The sequence below is a fragment of the Telmatherina bonti genome, assembly GCF_933228915.1.
Source record: "Telmatherina bonti genome assembly, chromosome: 2".
Classification (NCBI taxonomy): Eukaryota; Metazoa; Chordata; class Actinopteri; order Atheriniformes; family Telmatherinidae; genus Telmatherina; species Telmatherina bonti.
The window spans coordinates 41145890-41164013 of record NC_136620.1 but is presented as its reverse complement, the minus strand read 5'-3'; the positions used below and the strand labels follow the sequence as shown (position 1 = coordinate 41164013).

At 46.3% G+C, this 18124-nt stretch overlaps 1 protein-coding gene across 1 annotated transcript in view; it reads left to right on the top strand.

The window, feature by feature from the left end:
- The window catches only part of nup93 (nucleoporin 93), a 36579-nt gene extending 20843 nt beyond the window's left edge, over window positions 1-15736 (top strand). The window contains exons 5-22 of the mRNA XM_079255454.1: window positions 802-930; window positions 2041-2115; window positions 5098-5190; window positions 6420-6559; window positions 6640-6772; window positions 6880-7037; window positions 8257-8422; window positions 8518-8611; window positions 11705-11896; window positions 11968-12094; window positions 12175-12247; window positions 12867-12911; window positions 14036-14152; window positions 14221-14339; window positions 14419-14536; window positions 14601-14684; window positions 14776-14904; window positions 15467-15736. Of these exons, the coding sequence (XP_079111580.1) occupies window positions 802-930; window positions 2041-2115; window positions 5098-5190; window positions 6420-6559; window positions 6640-6772; window positions 6880-7037; window positions 8257-8422; window positions 8518-8611; window positions 11705-11896; window positions 11968-12094; window positions 12175-12247; window positions 12867-12911; window positions 14036-14152; window positions 14221-14339; window positions 14419-14536; window positions 14601-14684; window positions 14776-14904; window positions 15467-15577 (2103 nt within the window). The 3' untranslated portion in view covers window positions 15578-15736. The remainder of the gene's footprint in view (window positions 1-801; window positions 931-2040; window positions 2116-5097; window positions 5191-6419; window positions 6560-6639; window positions 6773-6879; window positions 7038-8256; window positions 8423-8517; window positions 8612-11704; window positions 11897-11967; window positions 12095-12174; window positions 12248-12866; window positions 12912-14035; window positions 14153-14220; window positions 14340-14418; window positions 14537-14600; window positions 14685-14775; window positions 14905-15466) is intronic.
- Window positions 15737-18124: the final 2388 nt, after the last annotated feature.

The following is an 18124-nucleotide window of genomic DNA, read 5'->3' as shown; positions in this document are numbered from 1 at the left end:
TGTGGAACTTCACATGTAGATACTGAATGACTGGGGCCCAGCATGAAGCCTTGTGGAACTCCACATGTAGATACTGAATGACTGGGGCCCAGCATGAAGCCTTGTGGAACTCCACATGTAGATACAGAACAACAGGGGCCCAACATGGAGCCTTGTGGAACTTCACATGTAGATACTGAATGACTGGGACCCAGCATGAAGCCTTGTGGAACTCCACATGTAGATACGGAATAACAGGGGCCCAGCATGGAGCCTGGTGGAACTTCACATGTAGATACTGAACAACAGGGGCCCACATAGAGCCTGGTGGAACTCCACATGTTAATTCTGAACAACGGGTGGCCAACATGGAGCCTGGTGGAACTCCACATGCAGATAATTGACAACAGGGGCCCAACATGGAGCCTGGTGGAACTCCACATGTTAATTCTGAACAACTGGCGGCCAACATGGAGCCTGGTGGAACTCCACATTTAGATACTGAAGAACAGGGGCCCAACATGGAGCCTTGAGGAACTCCACATGTAGATACTGAACATTGGGGGCCCAACATGGAGCCTTGTGGAACTCCACATGTAGATACTGAACAACAGGGGCCCAACATTAATAATTAGGTAGGAAATATATCTTAGGTAATCTTGCCACGTTTATCTCTGTGAAAACAATATTTAATACGTTTACAAAGGCTTGGTTGGTAATAAACAACATAACCTGGTGCGGGGAAGCCAGGGATGAATTGACTGGATGGATCTGCAGTTGTGTTGGAATGAACCAATCTGAGCAGATGTCTGCTGTCATCAGACCTTCCTGTTGGCGGAGGAGTACCACCGGGAGTCCATGCTGGTTCAGTGGGAGCAGGCAAAGCAGAGGGTGCTGCACACACTGCTCGGAGCTGGAGAAGATGCTCTGGACTTCACCCAGGACGTGGAGGTATGTAACACACCAGGAAGAGCTGGTTCCTGAGTAGAGACAAGTTTGACATTGGCTTATTACTGATATCTTTTATTCCTATTAGTCCAACTCGTAATTTCCGATAACACCTGATACTGGTGAATAGGGAATCTCCGAGCTGCGCCAAACTAACAGAAACATCCAGAAAACGCTACATGACATGTCCCATATTTGGACATTTTGAGTGAGACAAGACACAGCTGATGAGTTTCATGGGTAATATGTTCATGTTGTGTAAAAAATGTCATTAAAAAGTGACATCTTAATGCCAACATCAGCTGATAATATGAGACATCTCTAGTTTAAAAAGAAAAACCAGACATTCTGGTCACAGAGAATTGTGTTGCGTCAGGATGTCCTCAAATGGCTTCGTTTTCATTTCCCTGCTGCTTGGTCTTTAAAATTTCTCATTGAAATGTAATATAGTTCTAATCCTCCTGCTGGGCTGAGTAAAGTATTTTGGATGGACGTGAGATGAACATGTTTGGCATGAATCCCTTTAAATATGAATGTTTCCATGCAGAAAAGCTCATATCTGAAAGCTTTAAATAATGAAGAGACCTGAAGAAATCTTTTTGTGCAGGTTAGAATCAGAGACTTCCTCATGAATCTGGAGTTTCCGGGCTCTTTTTGTTTTCACTACAATACCAGCCCAGAATTAATAATCTAAATGTAATTATTTTAGTTTTAAGCTTCTTTTATTTTGTTTTGCCTTTTAGCTTTTTGGGCTGAATATGTCTACTTAAAAGCTCATCTCAAGCCTCTCAGATAGATTTCTTGACACATTGTACTATTAGCTGTCTTCCCGGTCATTTAGAATAACCAAAATAGTTTCATCTAAGACTGGTGGAGGCTATTTTTATCATCACTGGGAGGAAAACAAGACTTTGATCCTTTACATCCCAGCATGCATGTGGTTAAAAGCCATGACAACTCTCTGGATGGGTTGACCTTCTTTCTTGGCTGGAAGGTTTCTCACATGATAGGAATCAAACAGTTATTGCTCTGTAAACAGAACATGTCAGGCATGCAGGCTGTTTGTGGGTTTAAAGTGCTTCTTTTGTTGTCTCTGGCCTCTTTCTGTTGCAGCCCAGCTTTGTGAGTGATGTGACGGCTCCAGGACGGAGCGCGCTGGACAGCGTAGAGGTAGCTTATGGACGGCAGGTAAGTCCATTTGCAGTAAGTCTGCAGAGTAGGGACGTCACGATGACTGATTTTTATAACTGCAGATTCCTCAATATCGTCCCTTTCCATAAAAGATCACGTCGGAAATGTAACTACTTGTCAGTGCGACTTTATTTTATAAAATTATTGGATAAAGCAGATGAGTCATCGCGCCGCCATTTTCTAAATGTAAAGGTTCATTTCTGCTGGACGTAGAAGACGTGTGGGCGAAAGGACACATGGGCAAACCCAGCAGCAACCTCCAGCGGCCAAAAGTAAAGCCGATACAGAAGTGTTTAAAACTGCAGTTCCCCCTTCATCCACAAAGGGCAGCAAAGCAGAGCAAATCCCCATAGACTCCCATGTTAAAAAGACCAACTTCACAGCTGAAATAAACATGTTTACAGCTGAAATAAACATGTTTACAGCGGAAATAAACATGTTTACAGCAGAAATAAACACGTTTACAGCAGGAATAAACACGTTTACAGCAGAAATAATCACATTTACAGCAGAAATAAACACATTTACAGCAGAAATAAACACGTTTACAGCAGGAATAAACACGTTTACAGCAGAAATAAACATGTTTACAGCAGGAATAAACACGTTTACAGCAGGAATAAACACATTGACAGCAGAAATAAACACGTTTACAGCAGGAATAAACACGTTTACAGAAGAAATAAACATCTTTAAAGCAGGAATAAACATGTTTGCAGCAGGAATAAACATGTTTACAGCAGGAATAAACAAGTTTACAGCAGAAATAAACACGTTTGCAGCAGGAATAAACACGTTTACAGCAGAAATAAACACGTTTACGGCAGGAATAAACACGTTTACAGCAGGAATAAACAAGTTTACAGCAGAAATAAACATGTTTACAGCAGGAATAAACAAGTTTACAGCAGAAATAAACACGTTTACAGCAGAAATAAACACGTTTGCAGCAGGAATAAACACGTTTACAGCAGGAATAAACAAGTTTACAGCAGAAATAAACACGTTTACAGCAGGAATAAACACGTTTACAGCAGAAATACACGTTTACAGCAGGAATAAACAAGTTTACAGCAGAAATAAACAAGTTTACAGCAGAAATAAACAAGTTTACAGCAGAAATAAACACGTTTACAGCAGAAATAAACATGTTTGCAGCAGAAATAAACACGTTTGCAGCAGGAATAAACACGTTTGCAGCAGGAATAAACAAGTTTACAGCAGGAATAAACAAGTTTACAGCAGGAATAAACAAGTTTACAGCAGAAATAAACACGTTTACAGCCTGGTACAAAAATTCATTTCAGGTTTAATAGGTCAGGTTTACCTTCATGACAACTGTGGGGGGAGTGAATTTTTTTTCTAACTCGCCCGTTTAAAAGTAATTTAATCTGGAAGTTCGGCATATTTAGGGGCGTGTCCTTTTGATTGACAGGTACCCGATCTCCGGCTTCAAGTCAGAAGAACATAGAACAACCGCGGTTTTTAGCCGGTTAATAACGTGACTTAGCTTTAGCCCACTTACCTCCGTTAGCTGGTTAGCTCCTGTTATCTCCAGGTTAGCTCGGTTAGCTCTTAGCTACAGAAAGCTCGGAGTTCGCTCGATGTCAATCATCCACCATGACGCTCACAGCCCCCCTCTCAGTTCCACCTCTTTGCCCATATTTGTATTTTCCGGGCGAGATGACACGCATGACGCTGCCAAGATGGTGATGGTAGGAACCGCCCACCGAGCTTCAATTCAGCTCTTCAGAAACCTACGGGTGATGTCACGGAGGCTCCGCCCATCTTATATATACAGTCTATGGGTCGAAGGGCCACGAGGGCCAACGGACAGCTTCCTGCAGCCATGATGTGTTCAGGTCTGGACTCGGCAATGCCCGCTAGTGGAGGAACTGCCTTAACATGAAAGACGTGTGGAAGCATGAGGACGGCGACACATGACAATGTTCACATTCATGTATGAAAGGGAGCCGAAATGGAGTTTCAGGCTGGAAAATGTCCGAATCGTCATGAAAAGGGAGGAAACATGCGATTTTGGTGGATTCTTTTTTCATTATTAACCCATTATTTTGACAGTGTTGCTGTGATTTTAAACCTGCGGTTCATTCTTTGTAATTAACACAGAAAAAACGTCATCACTGGAAAATTATTACTTCTTTGTCATTTGAGACAAGAAAGTGTGTAATCATGACGTCCCTGCTTTAGAAGCAGATTTCTTATGACCAATAACAACTTTCTGATTGTTTCTTTCATAGTTGTAAAACATTTCTGACACTTCTCTTCTGCTGCTGTTATTATTGTTTAAGACAAATGTCTGTGATATGATGTCAGTCGTATCCTGCTCACCCTCCCAGTAACGTGACACGTATTTATCTGAACTATGTCATTAAAACGTTAAAAGGAAATATATGAAGTAATAAATGAATCTCAGGTTGTTTCCTGTTTATTTCTTCATGACGTCTGCAGTTTTCCCGTTAAACCAGCACAGCTCTGGTGATCTAAAGAAGATCTAGTTCAGTGGGTTTAACTCGGGGATGCGCCGCCGTTTGGATGAAATGGGGTCACCGCAGCCAGGAAATGGCAGATCGGAGATATTGATTGTTTGCTCTGTAGTGAGGGTTAACCCCCTTCCACCATCTGATCCCGTCTGATCTCGAGTCTTTTCTGCCGGTTTTGTTTCGGGTCTGCTGCATGACGCGGCGCTTTCCGTCGGACCATGTGTCGGCACATTGCATGCGGCGTCATTTGTCTGGTTTTTGTCGTCTTCTTTGATGACCTTTTCAACGTTTTGATTCTTTTTTTCCTGTTTTTCATCGTGAACCATTTCACTCGGTGGACATAAGCTTTACTGTTGTCTTTCAGCCTGAATGTTGAGCTGAAAAATAAAGACTAAAAACTGAACTCAGCATTTTATTATATTTCCGATAAGTTTTAAATCAATTTCTCTCTTTTTTTGCTACCTCTGCCTCCTTTTAGATTTACATTTTTAATGAGAAGATAGTGAACGGGCACATTCAGCCAAACCTGGGGGATTTATGCGCCTCAGTAGCAGAAAGTCTGGATGACAAGGTAAGAACATCTTCTATCACCACAAGATGGAGGGTTTTCCTCCATCGAACCGGAACGGAAACATTTGAAGCATCACAGTCCAACAGTTTGGAAAAGTTGCAGTTTTCTATCAGTAATTTGCCCGATTTGTTTTGAGTTTGGAAAAAAAAATCATATTTCACATTATATTCTGCAGCACAAGCTTAATTTCTTTAACTGTTGGCATTATGGGATGTTCTGAGTTTAATTGCTCGGTTCTTAGTAAGTTGTAGAATTAAAACATGAAGGATCTCCGTCTGCTGTTAGGAGCATCATGTTGCCATGTGTTTATTATACATGTGATGTCAAGGAATATTATATTGATAAGAAATATTAAAAGTTGTTGGATATTTATGTAATTTTGTGGAAATGGATGCAAGTATTTGGATTTCTGTAGTATATCTGTGTATGTATGTATGTATGTATGTATATATATATATATATATATATATATATATGTATGTATATATATATATATATATATATATATATATATATGTATGTATGTATATATGTATATATATATATATGTATGTATGTATATATGTATATATATATATATGTATGTATGTATATATGTATATATATATATATATGTATGTATGTATATATGTATATATATATATATATGTATGTATGTATATATGTATATATATATATATATATGTATGTATGTATATATGTATATATATATATATGTATGTATGTATATATGTATATATATATATATATATGTATGTATATATATATATGTATGTATGTATATATGTATGTATATAAAATAAAACAGATAGTAATGATACTGATGTATTTACATCAATATTTCCTGAAAGAAGCATGTTTATCATGGAGTGATAATAATAACAGTCATGATACAGCAGTAATACATACAGGCTTTATATCATCTATAAGTTTACAGTAATTATTTACTTTTTATGGAGTTTTATTATTATGATGATGATGACGATACCTAGTCTGTATGTTACCATGTACTTCCCTCCTACACGACACATGATGCTATAAAAGGGTGTAAAGTAGAAATGAAACGGGTCAGGAGTAGCATCTTCCCCTTGGGATGACTCGAGCTCCTCCCTCTCGGTATGTTTGCATCTATTTATGGGTCTAAACATGCAGGGTTTGGAGGATGCCGAAGTTCCTGCACAGTTTAGCAGGATGTTCATGTATCCGTAACGTTTACGGCACTCCTGCAGAATGTGTCCGACATGTGGCTGATGGTGAAGCAGATGACCGACGTGTTGCTGGTTCCAGCCAAAGACACCCTGAAGAGTCGCACCTCTGTTGAAATGCAGATGGCCTTTGTTCGCCAGGCGCTCACCTTCCTGGAGAACAGGTGAGTGCACCTGTTTGCTTCTCATTTAGACGGGAAGTAATGGACGTAAAGTTGTCTGGAACGAATCTCTTCTTTCGCAGCTATAAGAACTACACCATGATGACTGTGTTTGGAAACCTCCATCAAGCCCAACTGGGAGGCGTGCCAGGAACATACCAGCTGGTCCGCAGCTTCCTCAACATCAAGCTGCCAGGACCCCTACCTGGCATGCAGGTAACGCGTCTCAGTCGCACAAGCTTTATTTAAACTCCCCTTCCACACCGAAAAACGCAACAAAAAGGGCTTTACAACGCGGATGAACCGTGTGTCTGCCATGTTAGGATGGTGACATAGAAGGCCATCCGGTCTGGGCGGTGATCTACTACTGTCTGCGCTGTGGGGATGTGAATGCAGCCATGCAGGTGGTCAACAGAGTGCAACACCAGCTGGGAGACTTCAAGACCTGGTTCCAGGAGTACATAAACAGTCCTGACCGCCGGTGAGAACGCCTCGGCTTTTGTTTGGTTCTGCATGTTGGCACGCCACTCGTCTCCATCAGGAGCGTCGCAGCAAAGTAGAAACGAGAAGAAAACGCAGTGAAAACTTTAGTTTGAGTCATAAAGGATGGTGCAGCAGGAAGCGATGAAGCAAAGACACATAGAATCATCCAGAACTACCAGAAAGACCAAGAGAGACGCACGCTCCACTGTAAGACTTAAAGTTTCTGATCTGCACACACAGAGGGTCTGAGAAAGGTTCTAGTCTTTAAGGTCCTCCACCAGAAGGAGACCAGCTTCTGGGAACGGAGACGTTGGCGTGGGCTGCGTCGTGCACGGCGGGGCTGAACCGTTACTTTATACGGAAGTGTAAATTTAACTCTGGAAGAAATGATGAAACGGAGCTGCAGAGTTTAACAGAAGCCAAACCATGGAGACTAAAGCATGTCGAGTTTCCTGATCAGAGCTGTATCCCTCAGATCAGCGGTCTCCAGCCGGTTCTGCCTGAGGACTGCCTTCACGCGGCTGTAGACGCCACGCCTGCCTCGTGGTGAAAGCATGAAACCGTACTGAGTTTTAATGCTTTTGTCTTCTGCCACATGGCTCTACGACGTTCCCAGAGGGATCCGTTGACTGATCTGCCAGAACCAGAATTTATCCGGATCAGCCTCGAGGTCCGATGTTCACCACCTCGTTTCCTGGCTTGTAAAACGCCACGAACCAGGTTGTCTCTTTCTGTTCTACTGTCGCGTCGGAGGCGAGTTTTCTGTCCATTCCAGCAAAAGTTGTCATCCTGGTGCCTCGTCGGCCACAGGCGAAAATGTTCAAGTCCCTTCCAAAATCAGAACCAATCAAATGTCTCGGAGACTAGATAACCAAGAGCGCGACCCCCCGGGAGCGCGATCCCAGGGCGCGTCCCCCACAGTGCAACGTGACTCGAAGGCGCGATGCTGCTGCCACCGTTTGTGGTGTCCGTGTGCCGTGCTTCAGCGGCATGGCGAGGAATTTGGCCCGTTGCCGTTGTGTTCGAGCCCGTTAGAGGGAAGAGGTGGTTCTGGATCCTCCAGGAGGAAGCAGTCTTTGGTTTTTCACCGATCTGCTTGAAGCCGATGCCGTCAAACCAAACATGCAGAATCTTCAACAGAAGAAAGTTCTGGTTTCAGTAAAACCATTATCACGTGGTCAAACTGGTCTTTCCTCACTGGTTTTTTCCTCCATCAGCCTTTCCCCGACTTCAGAGAACAAGGTTCGTCTTCACTACCGCAGAGGTCTGAGGAACAGCGCCGACCCCTACAAGAGAGCCGTCTACTGCCTGATCGGGAAATGCGACGTGAGTGACAACCACGGCGAGGTGGCGGACAAGACGGAAGACTACCTCTGGCTTAAGGTGCTGCTGCGTCTCTTCAGGGTTAGCTTACAGAGCAACCTGACAACCTGCGTGAGTTTAACCTTGTTTTTCTTTCAATCCTTCCCACCCTGCAGCTGAACCAGGTGTGTTTTGATGACGACGGCAGCAGTTCTCCTCAGGACCGGCTCACTCTGCCTCAGCTGCAGAAGCAGCTGCTGGAAGACTACGGTACGAAGCCCCCCTGTCCCTAACCTCAGGTTTGCCTGTTTCCCTGCTTGCTGTTCAGGTTTCAGACTTCTGAAACGGAGCTTTTTATGTTGATGAGCCTGGTTCTGCTCCACACACCTTCCTGCTAAATTACTGAATTATTCACATTCCCCAACTCCCAGCATGCTACATTTTACAAACACGACGCATATTGTTGTGTTTTTACTTTGAAATCCTAAAAGAAGATAAAAAATGTTTGCAGTGATAAAGCAACGCAGCAGGAAGAGTTTTTCCTCCTTTAAAACTTTTCTTTATGTCGCTGAAATCTGTCCAAACAGGGAAATACAGGAACGTCCTGAATAATTCAGCAGCACCGAGGAAACACATGAATATTTCACTTTCTTTCTGAACGTTGGCGTCTCTTTTCTTTACTTTGCAACATTAAAGGGACATTGCAGAGAATTTTCTGTTGCTTACTGCATGTCTCTATTATCGTATGCCTTCCGATGACATTCTGAGATTCAGCCAAAAGTTTTAGATTTGATTCTACATACAGCGGAGAAGCGCCATGACAATGGAAATGGAAATGACTTGGTTTCATCCGTGTTGTCGAGGCTTTTTGATCCACGGCGGCCACCGTTTGTAAAAGTGCTACAATGTTTTATTCATCTGAATGCACAGGTTCAGAGTAAGACAGGAGTAATTCCCACACTGTCCCTTTAAGAGACACTACCCATGAATCTCAGCGGCTGTTGCCATGGGCAACCCGCTGAGTGTGAATCAGAGTTTTGTCGTGTGGAGCAGGAACAAAAGTCTCCATGTTTGTAGACGGCTTTAATGATTTTTGTGTGTAGAAATGGCAGCAATCTCGCTCCGCTGTGATCAGACTGAAGCGCTTCACCTGGACACCCCCCTAAAGAACCTGACACCTTCCTCTCCATCCCTCTGAGCTTCATCCAGCAGTTTGTGCTGCAGAGCTGAAAAAGGGGTTCTGAGAGTGGGCTAAGTAGGTCGTACCGTCCAAACGCTGCACTGCGTCCCTGATCTCCCCAACACTCGCTTGTCCTTCTTATCTCCAAGCAGTGAATAAAAGGGACTGGGGGGGGATGCCGAGTGCAGCCTCCTTCCGTCTGCAGCCTCCTTCCGTCTGCGGCCTCCTTCCGTCTGCGGCCTCCTTCCGTCTGCGGCCTCCTTCCGTCTGCGGCCTCCTTCCGTCTGCGGCCTCCTTCCGTCTGCGGCCTCCTTCCGTCTGCGGCCTCCTTCCGTCTGCGGCCTCCTTCCGTCTGCGGCCTCCTTCCGTCTGCGGCCTCCTTCCGTCTGCGGCCTCCTTCCGTCTGCGGCCTCCTTCCGTCTGCGGCCTCCTTCCGTCTGCGGCTTCCTTCCGTCTGCGGCCTCCTTCCGTCTGCGGCCTCCTTCCGTCTGCGGCCTCCTTCCGTCTGCGGCCTCCTTCCGTCTGCGGCCTCCTTCCGTCTGCGGCCTCCTTCCGTCTGCGGCCTCCTTCCGTCTGCGGCCTCCTTCCGTCTGCGGCTTCCTTCCGTCTGCGGCCTCCTTCCGTCTGCGGCTTCCTTCCGTCTGCGGCCTCCTTCCGTCTGCGGCCTCCTTCCGTCTGCAGCTGCTCCCTCCATCGTCTGACAGCGGCATTTACAAGCTGCAGACATGAGAGACAGACGCCAGGACTTGAGTTCTCCATCCAGAATCAGAGACCGCCGCCCTCCGCCACAGGGCCCTGAAGTGCTGCAGAGGCATGTTGGAGCATTCGGCCTTTCTTCTGGAGACCGAGGAAAGAGCCGTTTTCTCCCGAGTGTTGCCGTCTCTTTAGGATGCCGCTGCCTCCTTCAGATAAGGAGTCTAACTCTCCCTCTGCTCGGTGGGAAGCCCGGCCTGAAGCCTCCTTCTGTTTTCTCTCTGCTGCTCGGCCGGTCGGGCGCAGCCTCATCCTCTATCTTGTTTCAAAGCGTGACATGAAAACATTTCTTAGTTTTGCTGTCGTCCTGTCGATCCGCCAGTCATTACTGTCCTCTGCCTTTATCTGCCCGCTTCCCGCCGCACGGCGGCCCTTCTTCCTCCCACTGCTGTTTGTCCTCTTTAACCTGCTCTCCCTGCAAACGGATTTCTTCTTTGTCATTTCTGGTTGCACACTCTGCTGCGGCACCCCCCCCTCTACACACACACGCACGCACGCATGCGTGCACACTCTATCTCGCCTCCTTCATCCCTTTTCTTCTCTTCATCTCCGCCACCCGCTCTCATGCACTCACTTTCTGAACTGAAATGCTGTAAGTCTGAGATAAGCTGGAAAATGGCTGACATGGTCCACCCCGCTCTGCTCCGGAAACTTCCAGCCAACAAGAGGATTAAAAATTATAATTAAAAAGTAAACTTGATGACTAAGTACCTGCGCTCCACATTCAGTTTCTTGTGGCAGAATAGCAGAGGAATGAGGGAAAGGCCCATGCTGGTGCTTTCAGGCCGAGTGAAGTGGTTGGGGTCTTCTCTGAGACGATGTATCGTCGCTGAGCTGAAGCTCGGGTCTGATCCGGGGGTGTGCACAACGTGCACAGCCCTAATGCCGTGCTTGTCTCTTACTGAGTGGGAAATGTTAGCAGAGAGCCATAAAGGCAGCTCATTAGACCTTCAGTCTACTGAACTCTCTGCTCAGTGGCTCCTAAAGGCAGGTTGCACCGAGAAGAGCTGCGATGATGTTCCTGCTCCAACAGCACGACGACAGCTCAGCTGCTGTTTGATCAAACCTTCAGCTCCCAGCTGTTCCCTTTAAACATCAACTGTGCCGTTTGCACAGAGAAAACTCCAGGATCGTCACATCTGACAGGAAATGTCCCGTTTGGTTCTGGTGGAAACAGCGAGACCTGATCCATCTGGGATTCTGCAGCGAAGACGCCACGTCACCGACAGCAGCGGCTGATCGGCTTTTATTGATTGGAAGTGAAATGTAGGTCAGGCTGAAACAGACTAATAATTCAAATAATTTTACCCTGCAGGAAGCAGATTCCTGCCGACAGGGAAAGTCATTTTCTGTGTTTCAGACGTTTAATCGTAACGTTTGGTCGGTCTTGAAGCTTTGTCTGACGGTGTTTCCTCGCTCTGGTCCTGCAGGAGAGTCGCACTTCTCCGCCAGCCAGCAGCCCTTCCTGTATTTCCAGGTTCTGTTCCTGACGGCTCAGTTTGAGGCGGCGGTGGCGTTCCTGTTCCGCGTGGAGAGACTTCGCAGTCACGCCGTGCACGTTGCCTTGGTCCTGTACGAGCTGCGGCTGCTGCTCAAGTCGTCGGGTCAGAGCGCTCAGCTGCGTGAGTACGATCGCATCGTTTAACAGGCCGACGACACGCAGCCAAACAAACCGGCATCGTGTCTTCTGCAGTGAGTCAGGAACCCGCTGACCCGCCCATGGTGCGCCGCCTCAACGTCATTCGTCTGCTCATGCTGTACACACGCAAGTTTGAGTCCACAGATCCACGGGAAGCCCTTCAGTACTTCTACTTCCTGCGGTGAGTAACGGCCCGCCGCGGTTCCTTTCTCATCTCATCATGCATCGTTTGTGATTGCTGCTCTGCGTGTCACTCCGCAGCAACGAGAAAGACAGCCAGGGAGAAAACATGTTCATGCGTTGTGTCAGCGAACTCGTCATCGAGAGTCGAGAGGTGAGTGACCCACTTCTACACGCCGAATGTCCGGGCCAGTGAGTCGGCGCCACGGAGGCGAGCTGGGTGTAAGACCCGCTTCCCAGGGGTGACAGAAGATCCGCGCAGACGACGAGGAGGTTTTAGAGACTCCACCAGCAGGAGACGACGTCTCTAAACGGGTCAAAGCGTCTTTTGAGACAAATTTATCAAAACTCTCGTTTATAAACAAATCTGCCTTTTCTGAACCTTTTCTTCTGTTCAGATAGTCTGAAAACACAAATATATTTATCCCAGACGCCTGTTAAACTCCGTATTATCCTACAGATTTACACGTCATTCTGACGCAGCTGCAGGTAAACATGGTTTCCTCCTGCAGGTTAGAATCACGTTTCTTCAGCTTCAGACGTTTGAGCCGAATCTACAGTAAATATCCAGGTTCAGTGTGAAAACACGACGTAGATAAACTTCTGGTCGTTAGGAGCAGGAGAGACGTTAGCATGAATGACCAAACGCTTTATTCAGCAGGTCATAAACACACGGCGGCTGCACATTTACACACGTAGAAACACACAGCCTGAAAACTGATCTGATGCAGTGAAATGAAAATCTTTCTGACATGTTTCTGTGTTTTCTGCAGTTTGACATGCTGTTGGGACGATTGGAGAAGGACGGCAGCAGGAAGGTAGGAAGCAGTTCCAGATCCAACCCCCCCATGCTGCTCTGCATCCAGATCTTTCCCCTGCAGCGTTCTGCTCAGCCTGATCTGGGTTTCTACAGATCTAGTCTGTTTCATCCCACCGTCTGTTAAAGGCCTCGGAGCACGGCTCTGCACGTGCACCTGCAGGGATCTACACATAGCGTGCAGGTTTACGCCGCTGGGGCCTAAAACTCTAAATGTGTCTCAGAACATTATAGTCCAGCCGTAAAAACGCCCAGATGTCACGTTTTCCCTCCAGATTCTCCTTTTCTGTGTTTCCAGTTTAGAAACTCGCTCCGATAAACGTCCAGATTTCCTAAAATACAGCAAAACGCTGTAATCACAGGTTCCGTGTCCCTGAAGGCACCGTGGTGCGTTCAGGCTGTCTGCAGAACTGTGACGTCCAGCTGGGACAAACCCATCATACACGTCACCATGGCAACAGTTAATAAGCCACAACGGTAACGCCTCGCCGTTTCCAGCGCCGGACGACAGAGCGGTGCTGGAGACATCTGGCGGTCTTCTGCACGTTTAAAACTCTGGCTTCGTCATTTCTGACTCAACTTCCTCAGAGTTCAGAGGAGCTGCATGTTTTAACCGGGATCAGACCGCCATCGGGGTCGCACCGAGGGGATTAGACGACAGATCATACCTGCAGAGTCGCGTCGGCCGCTTGTCCCAGAAAACACAGGATGGAGAAGAATCTGCTTCCAAAACAAGATGAATAGAAATAAAATGGTTTTAAAAGTTTCTGCTAAAACACCTCAAATTTAATCCATGAAGGCTGTAAAAGGTGTGAACTCCCCGAACGTGCAGAACGGCGTTGCTGAGACGGAGGATCGCTGCTCTGCCGGGACGTGATGATCTGGATTCACGCCTTCTGAATCTGGAACTTCCCTGCTACCAACCCCACATGTCAGCTCATCCCTAAACAGCTGCTGATTGTTTTAGTTGTGAAAAAAGCTGCTTTCATGTCAGAAAAGCTGAATTTTCCAGTAAGAAAGAGGACAGGAGGTTCATATCCCACAGAGGGAGCTGCTCATGTTCTTTATTTCTAACACGAAGTGTGAACTGAACTGTTTGAATCATGTCTCTGATCTCCTCTACAGCCGGGGGTCATTGATAAGTTTGCCGGAGACACCAAAGCCATCATCAGCAAAGTGGCTTCAGAGGCGGAGAACAAAGGCCTGTTCGAGGAGGCGGTGAAGCTCTACGAGCTGGCCAAGGTGACGAGCGGGACCGCGCCGCCGCCCGCTGCTGAGCCGCCGCTTTAATTCGCCTCTCCTGTCTGCAGAACCCGGACAAGGTGTTGGAGCTGATGACCAGGCTGCTGAGTCCCGTCGTCGCCCAGGTCAGCGCTCCTCAGTCCAACAAGGAGAGGCTGAAGACGGCGGCCGTGGCCATCGCTGAGAGGTGAGCATGCACAGCAACGTTACCGCCTCGCTGTTACCGCCTCGCCGTTACCGCTGATGCTATCTGCTCCCCGCTGCAGGTATCGCTCTCAGGGCATCGCCGGGGAGAAGTCGGTGGACAGCACCTTCTACCTGCTTTTAGACCTGATGACGTTCTTTGACGAGTACCACGCGGGCCACGTGGACCGAGCCTACGATGTGAGTTCAGCTCAGACTGTTGGACTCTGTGGTTCCTCCTGATGCTCATGTGTCCGTCCGGCAGGTGATGGAGCGTCTGAAGCTGCTTCCGCTCAGTCAGGACAGCGTGGAGGAGCGAGTCGCTGCGTTCAGGAACTTCAGCGACGAGGTGTGGCGACGTTCCGAATCGTTCAGCAGGAACAGCCTTTCATTCCGTCATACGACGGGAAGATGTTGTTTCATATCTTCTCTGCTTGCAGGTGCGTCACAACCTGTCGGAGGTTCTGCTGGCCACCATGAACATCCTCTTCACCCAGTACCGACGGCTGAAAGGAGGCGCCGCCGGAGCAGCGGGGCGGCCGCAGAGGCCGGCGGAGGACCGCGACACGGTGAGGACCCAACATGTCAGTCTGAGACGCTGAGCCTGGTCTGGGTTCCGTAGGTCGGTCCGGGTTCCGTAGGTCGGTCTGGGTTCCGTAGGTCGGTCCGGGTTCCGTAGGTCGGTCCGGGTTCCGTAGGTCGGTCCGGGTTCCGTAGGTCGGTGTGGGATTGGATGATTGATCTGGTGTTCATACTGCGTCCATTGTTGCAGTGGATTTCTGCAGGATACTTGCATAAGACACAATAAAAACCCAAAACAGCCATAGTTTGGTCTCCATGTTTAACTGGCAGGTGGAGGAAACAGAGTTTTCTTCTTCACGCCGGTCTGGTCCTCTCTTCTGCTAAATACTAGTGCAGCGCCACCTCTGGTGGGAATGGGGAGATATTATTCTAATGGTTTGACTGGTTTCACCAAAGTGCAGCGTGAACACGGTCCGCATGGACACACCCCCCTACAGCTGGACCGAGTCCCCGACCGGGCCGGTTCTAGTGGACTATCCCGATGGGAAAGCAGCCTTAAAGTTGGTTGTATATAAACATCCTTCCTCTTCCTCCTCTTTCTTCTCACAGCAACTCCGCAGCCAGGCCAGAGCTCTGATCACCTTCGCCGGCATGATTCCCTACAACATGGCTGGAGACACCAACGCCAGACTGGTGCAGATGGAATTACTGATGAACTGACACGTCCACACACACGCACACACACACACACACACACACACACACACACACACACGTCATGTTGATGCGTGTTCATTTCATCCATGTGAATTTTTGTTTTTGTTTTGTTTCATGTTTGTACTTTTTAATGATTTAAATAAAGACCATCTTTACTTTTCAGTTGTCTTTTTATTTGGAATCATTTCATTCCACTTATTTTTTATTTTTCAGCTGTAATTCTGTTCTGTTTTGTTCTATTCTATTCTTTTCTAATTCATCTGCTTTAAGCTTTATTCTTGACATGAAAATGATTGTGTTTACAGCTGCTTGCATTGTGTCTACAGTTTTTATTTATAGTTTTACTAAAATGCTCAAAGTAAAAAATGTCCAGAAAGTGATATTTTAATACATGAGCGGGTTTTTATTTGCAACTGCAAACAAAATATTGTGATTTTGTATGAATTTCTGTATTTTGTGCAACATTTATAGACTCCATGTTTCTTAGGATGTTCAGGACGAGCTGCAATCAGACGCCGTTAGGATAGAAAATGACAACTAGACAACAACGAAAGTATTCGTGCAGGCTGGTTGTAGTTTCTATACTGGATTTGTAGAAAAAACTGATTAAAACCGTGATTTTCTCTCCTCCATGGAGCACGTTGGAGGCTACATCCAAGCTGCTACAGACTGTAGTACATGTAGCATGTTGCTGCTACATACTGTAGTACATGTAGCATGTTGCGGCTACAGACTAGTACATGTAGCATGTTGCTGCTACATACTGTAGTACATGTAGCATGTTGCGGCTACATACTGTAGTACATGTAGCATGTTGCTGCTACATACTGTAGTACATGTAGCATGTTGCGGCTACATACTGTAGTACATGTAGCATGTTGCTGCTACATACTGTAGTGCATGTAGCATGTAGCTGCTACAGACTGTAGTACATGTAGCATGTTGCGGCTACATACTGTAGTACATGTAGCATGTTGCTGCTACATACTGTAGTGCATGTAGCATGTAGCTGCTACAGACTGTAGTACATGTAGCATGTTGTGGCTACAGACTGTAGTACATGTAGGATGTTGCTGTTACAGACTAGTACACGTAGCATGTTGCGGCTACATACTGTAGTACATGAAGCATGTTGCTGCTACAGACTGTAGTACATGTAGCATGTTGCTGCTACAGACTGTAGTACATGTAGCATGTTGCGCCTACATACTGTAGTACATGTAGCATGTAGCTGCTATAGACTGTAGTACATGTAGCATGTTGCTGCTACAGACTGTAGTACATGTAGCATGTTGCTGCTACAGACTGTAGTACATGTAGCATGTTGCGCCTACATACTGTAGTACATGTAGCATGTAGCTGCTACAGACTGTAGTACATGTAGCATGTTGCGGCTACATACTGTAGTACATGTAGCATGTTGCGGCTACAGACTGTAGTACATGTAGCATGTTGCGGCTACAGACTGTAGTACATGTAGCATGTTGCGGCTACATACTGTAGTACATGTAGCATGTTGCTGCTACAGACTGTAGTACATGTAGCATGTTGCGCCTACATACTGTAGTACATGTAGCATGTAGCTGCTACAGACTGTAGTACATGTAGCATGTTGCGGCTACATACTGTAGTACATGTAGCATGTTGCGGCTACAGACTGTAGTACATGTAGCATGTTGCGGCTACAGACTGTAGTACATGTAGCATGTTGCGGCTACATACTGTAGTACATGTAGCATGTTGCGGCTACAGACTGTAGTACATGTAGCATGTTGCGGCTACATACTGTAGTACATGTAGCATGTTGTGGCTATAGACTGTAGTACATGTAGCATGTTGCGGCTACATACTGTAGTACATGTAGCATGTAGCTGCTATAGACTGTAGTACATGTAGCATGTTGCGGCTACATACTGTAGTACATGTAGCATGTTGCGGCTACATACTGTAGTACATGTAGCATGTTGCGGTTACAGACTGTAGTACATGTAGCATGTTGTGGCTACAGACTGTAGTACATGTAGCATGTAGCTGCTATAGACTGTAGTACATGTAGCATGTTGCGGTTACATACTGTAGTACATGTAGCATGTAGCTGCTATAGACTGTAGTACATGTAGCATGTTGCGGCTACATACTGTAGTACATGTAGCATGTAGCTGCTATAGACTGTAGTACATGTAGTGTATAGTACATGTAGTGTAGTATGTGCAGCATGTGGTTTTCCCATAGAATGTATATGAAAGATATATATTTATATAAAGATATTTATATAGAGTCTACGGGTTCCCCTGCACAGAGCTGGTTAGCTTCATGCTACCAGAGAGCCGGAGGTTTTTATCTGTCGGACATATTTTAAAGCAGAAACAGCTAAATGTTTCCACGTCATGGTGACCCGACCTGCTGGAGGTTAAAACAGTTAAAACGTGGCGTCTTTTCCAAAGTTTTGGTGAATTCATGGAGAAGTTACCCGAACTTTCTCTTTAACTTATTAAAATTTCACTCCAGCCTTTTCTGAGCCTGCATGGGCTGGTCTAGAAACAGACGCCC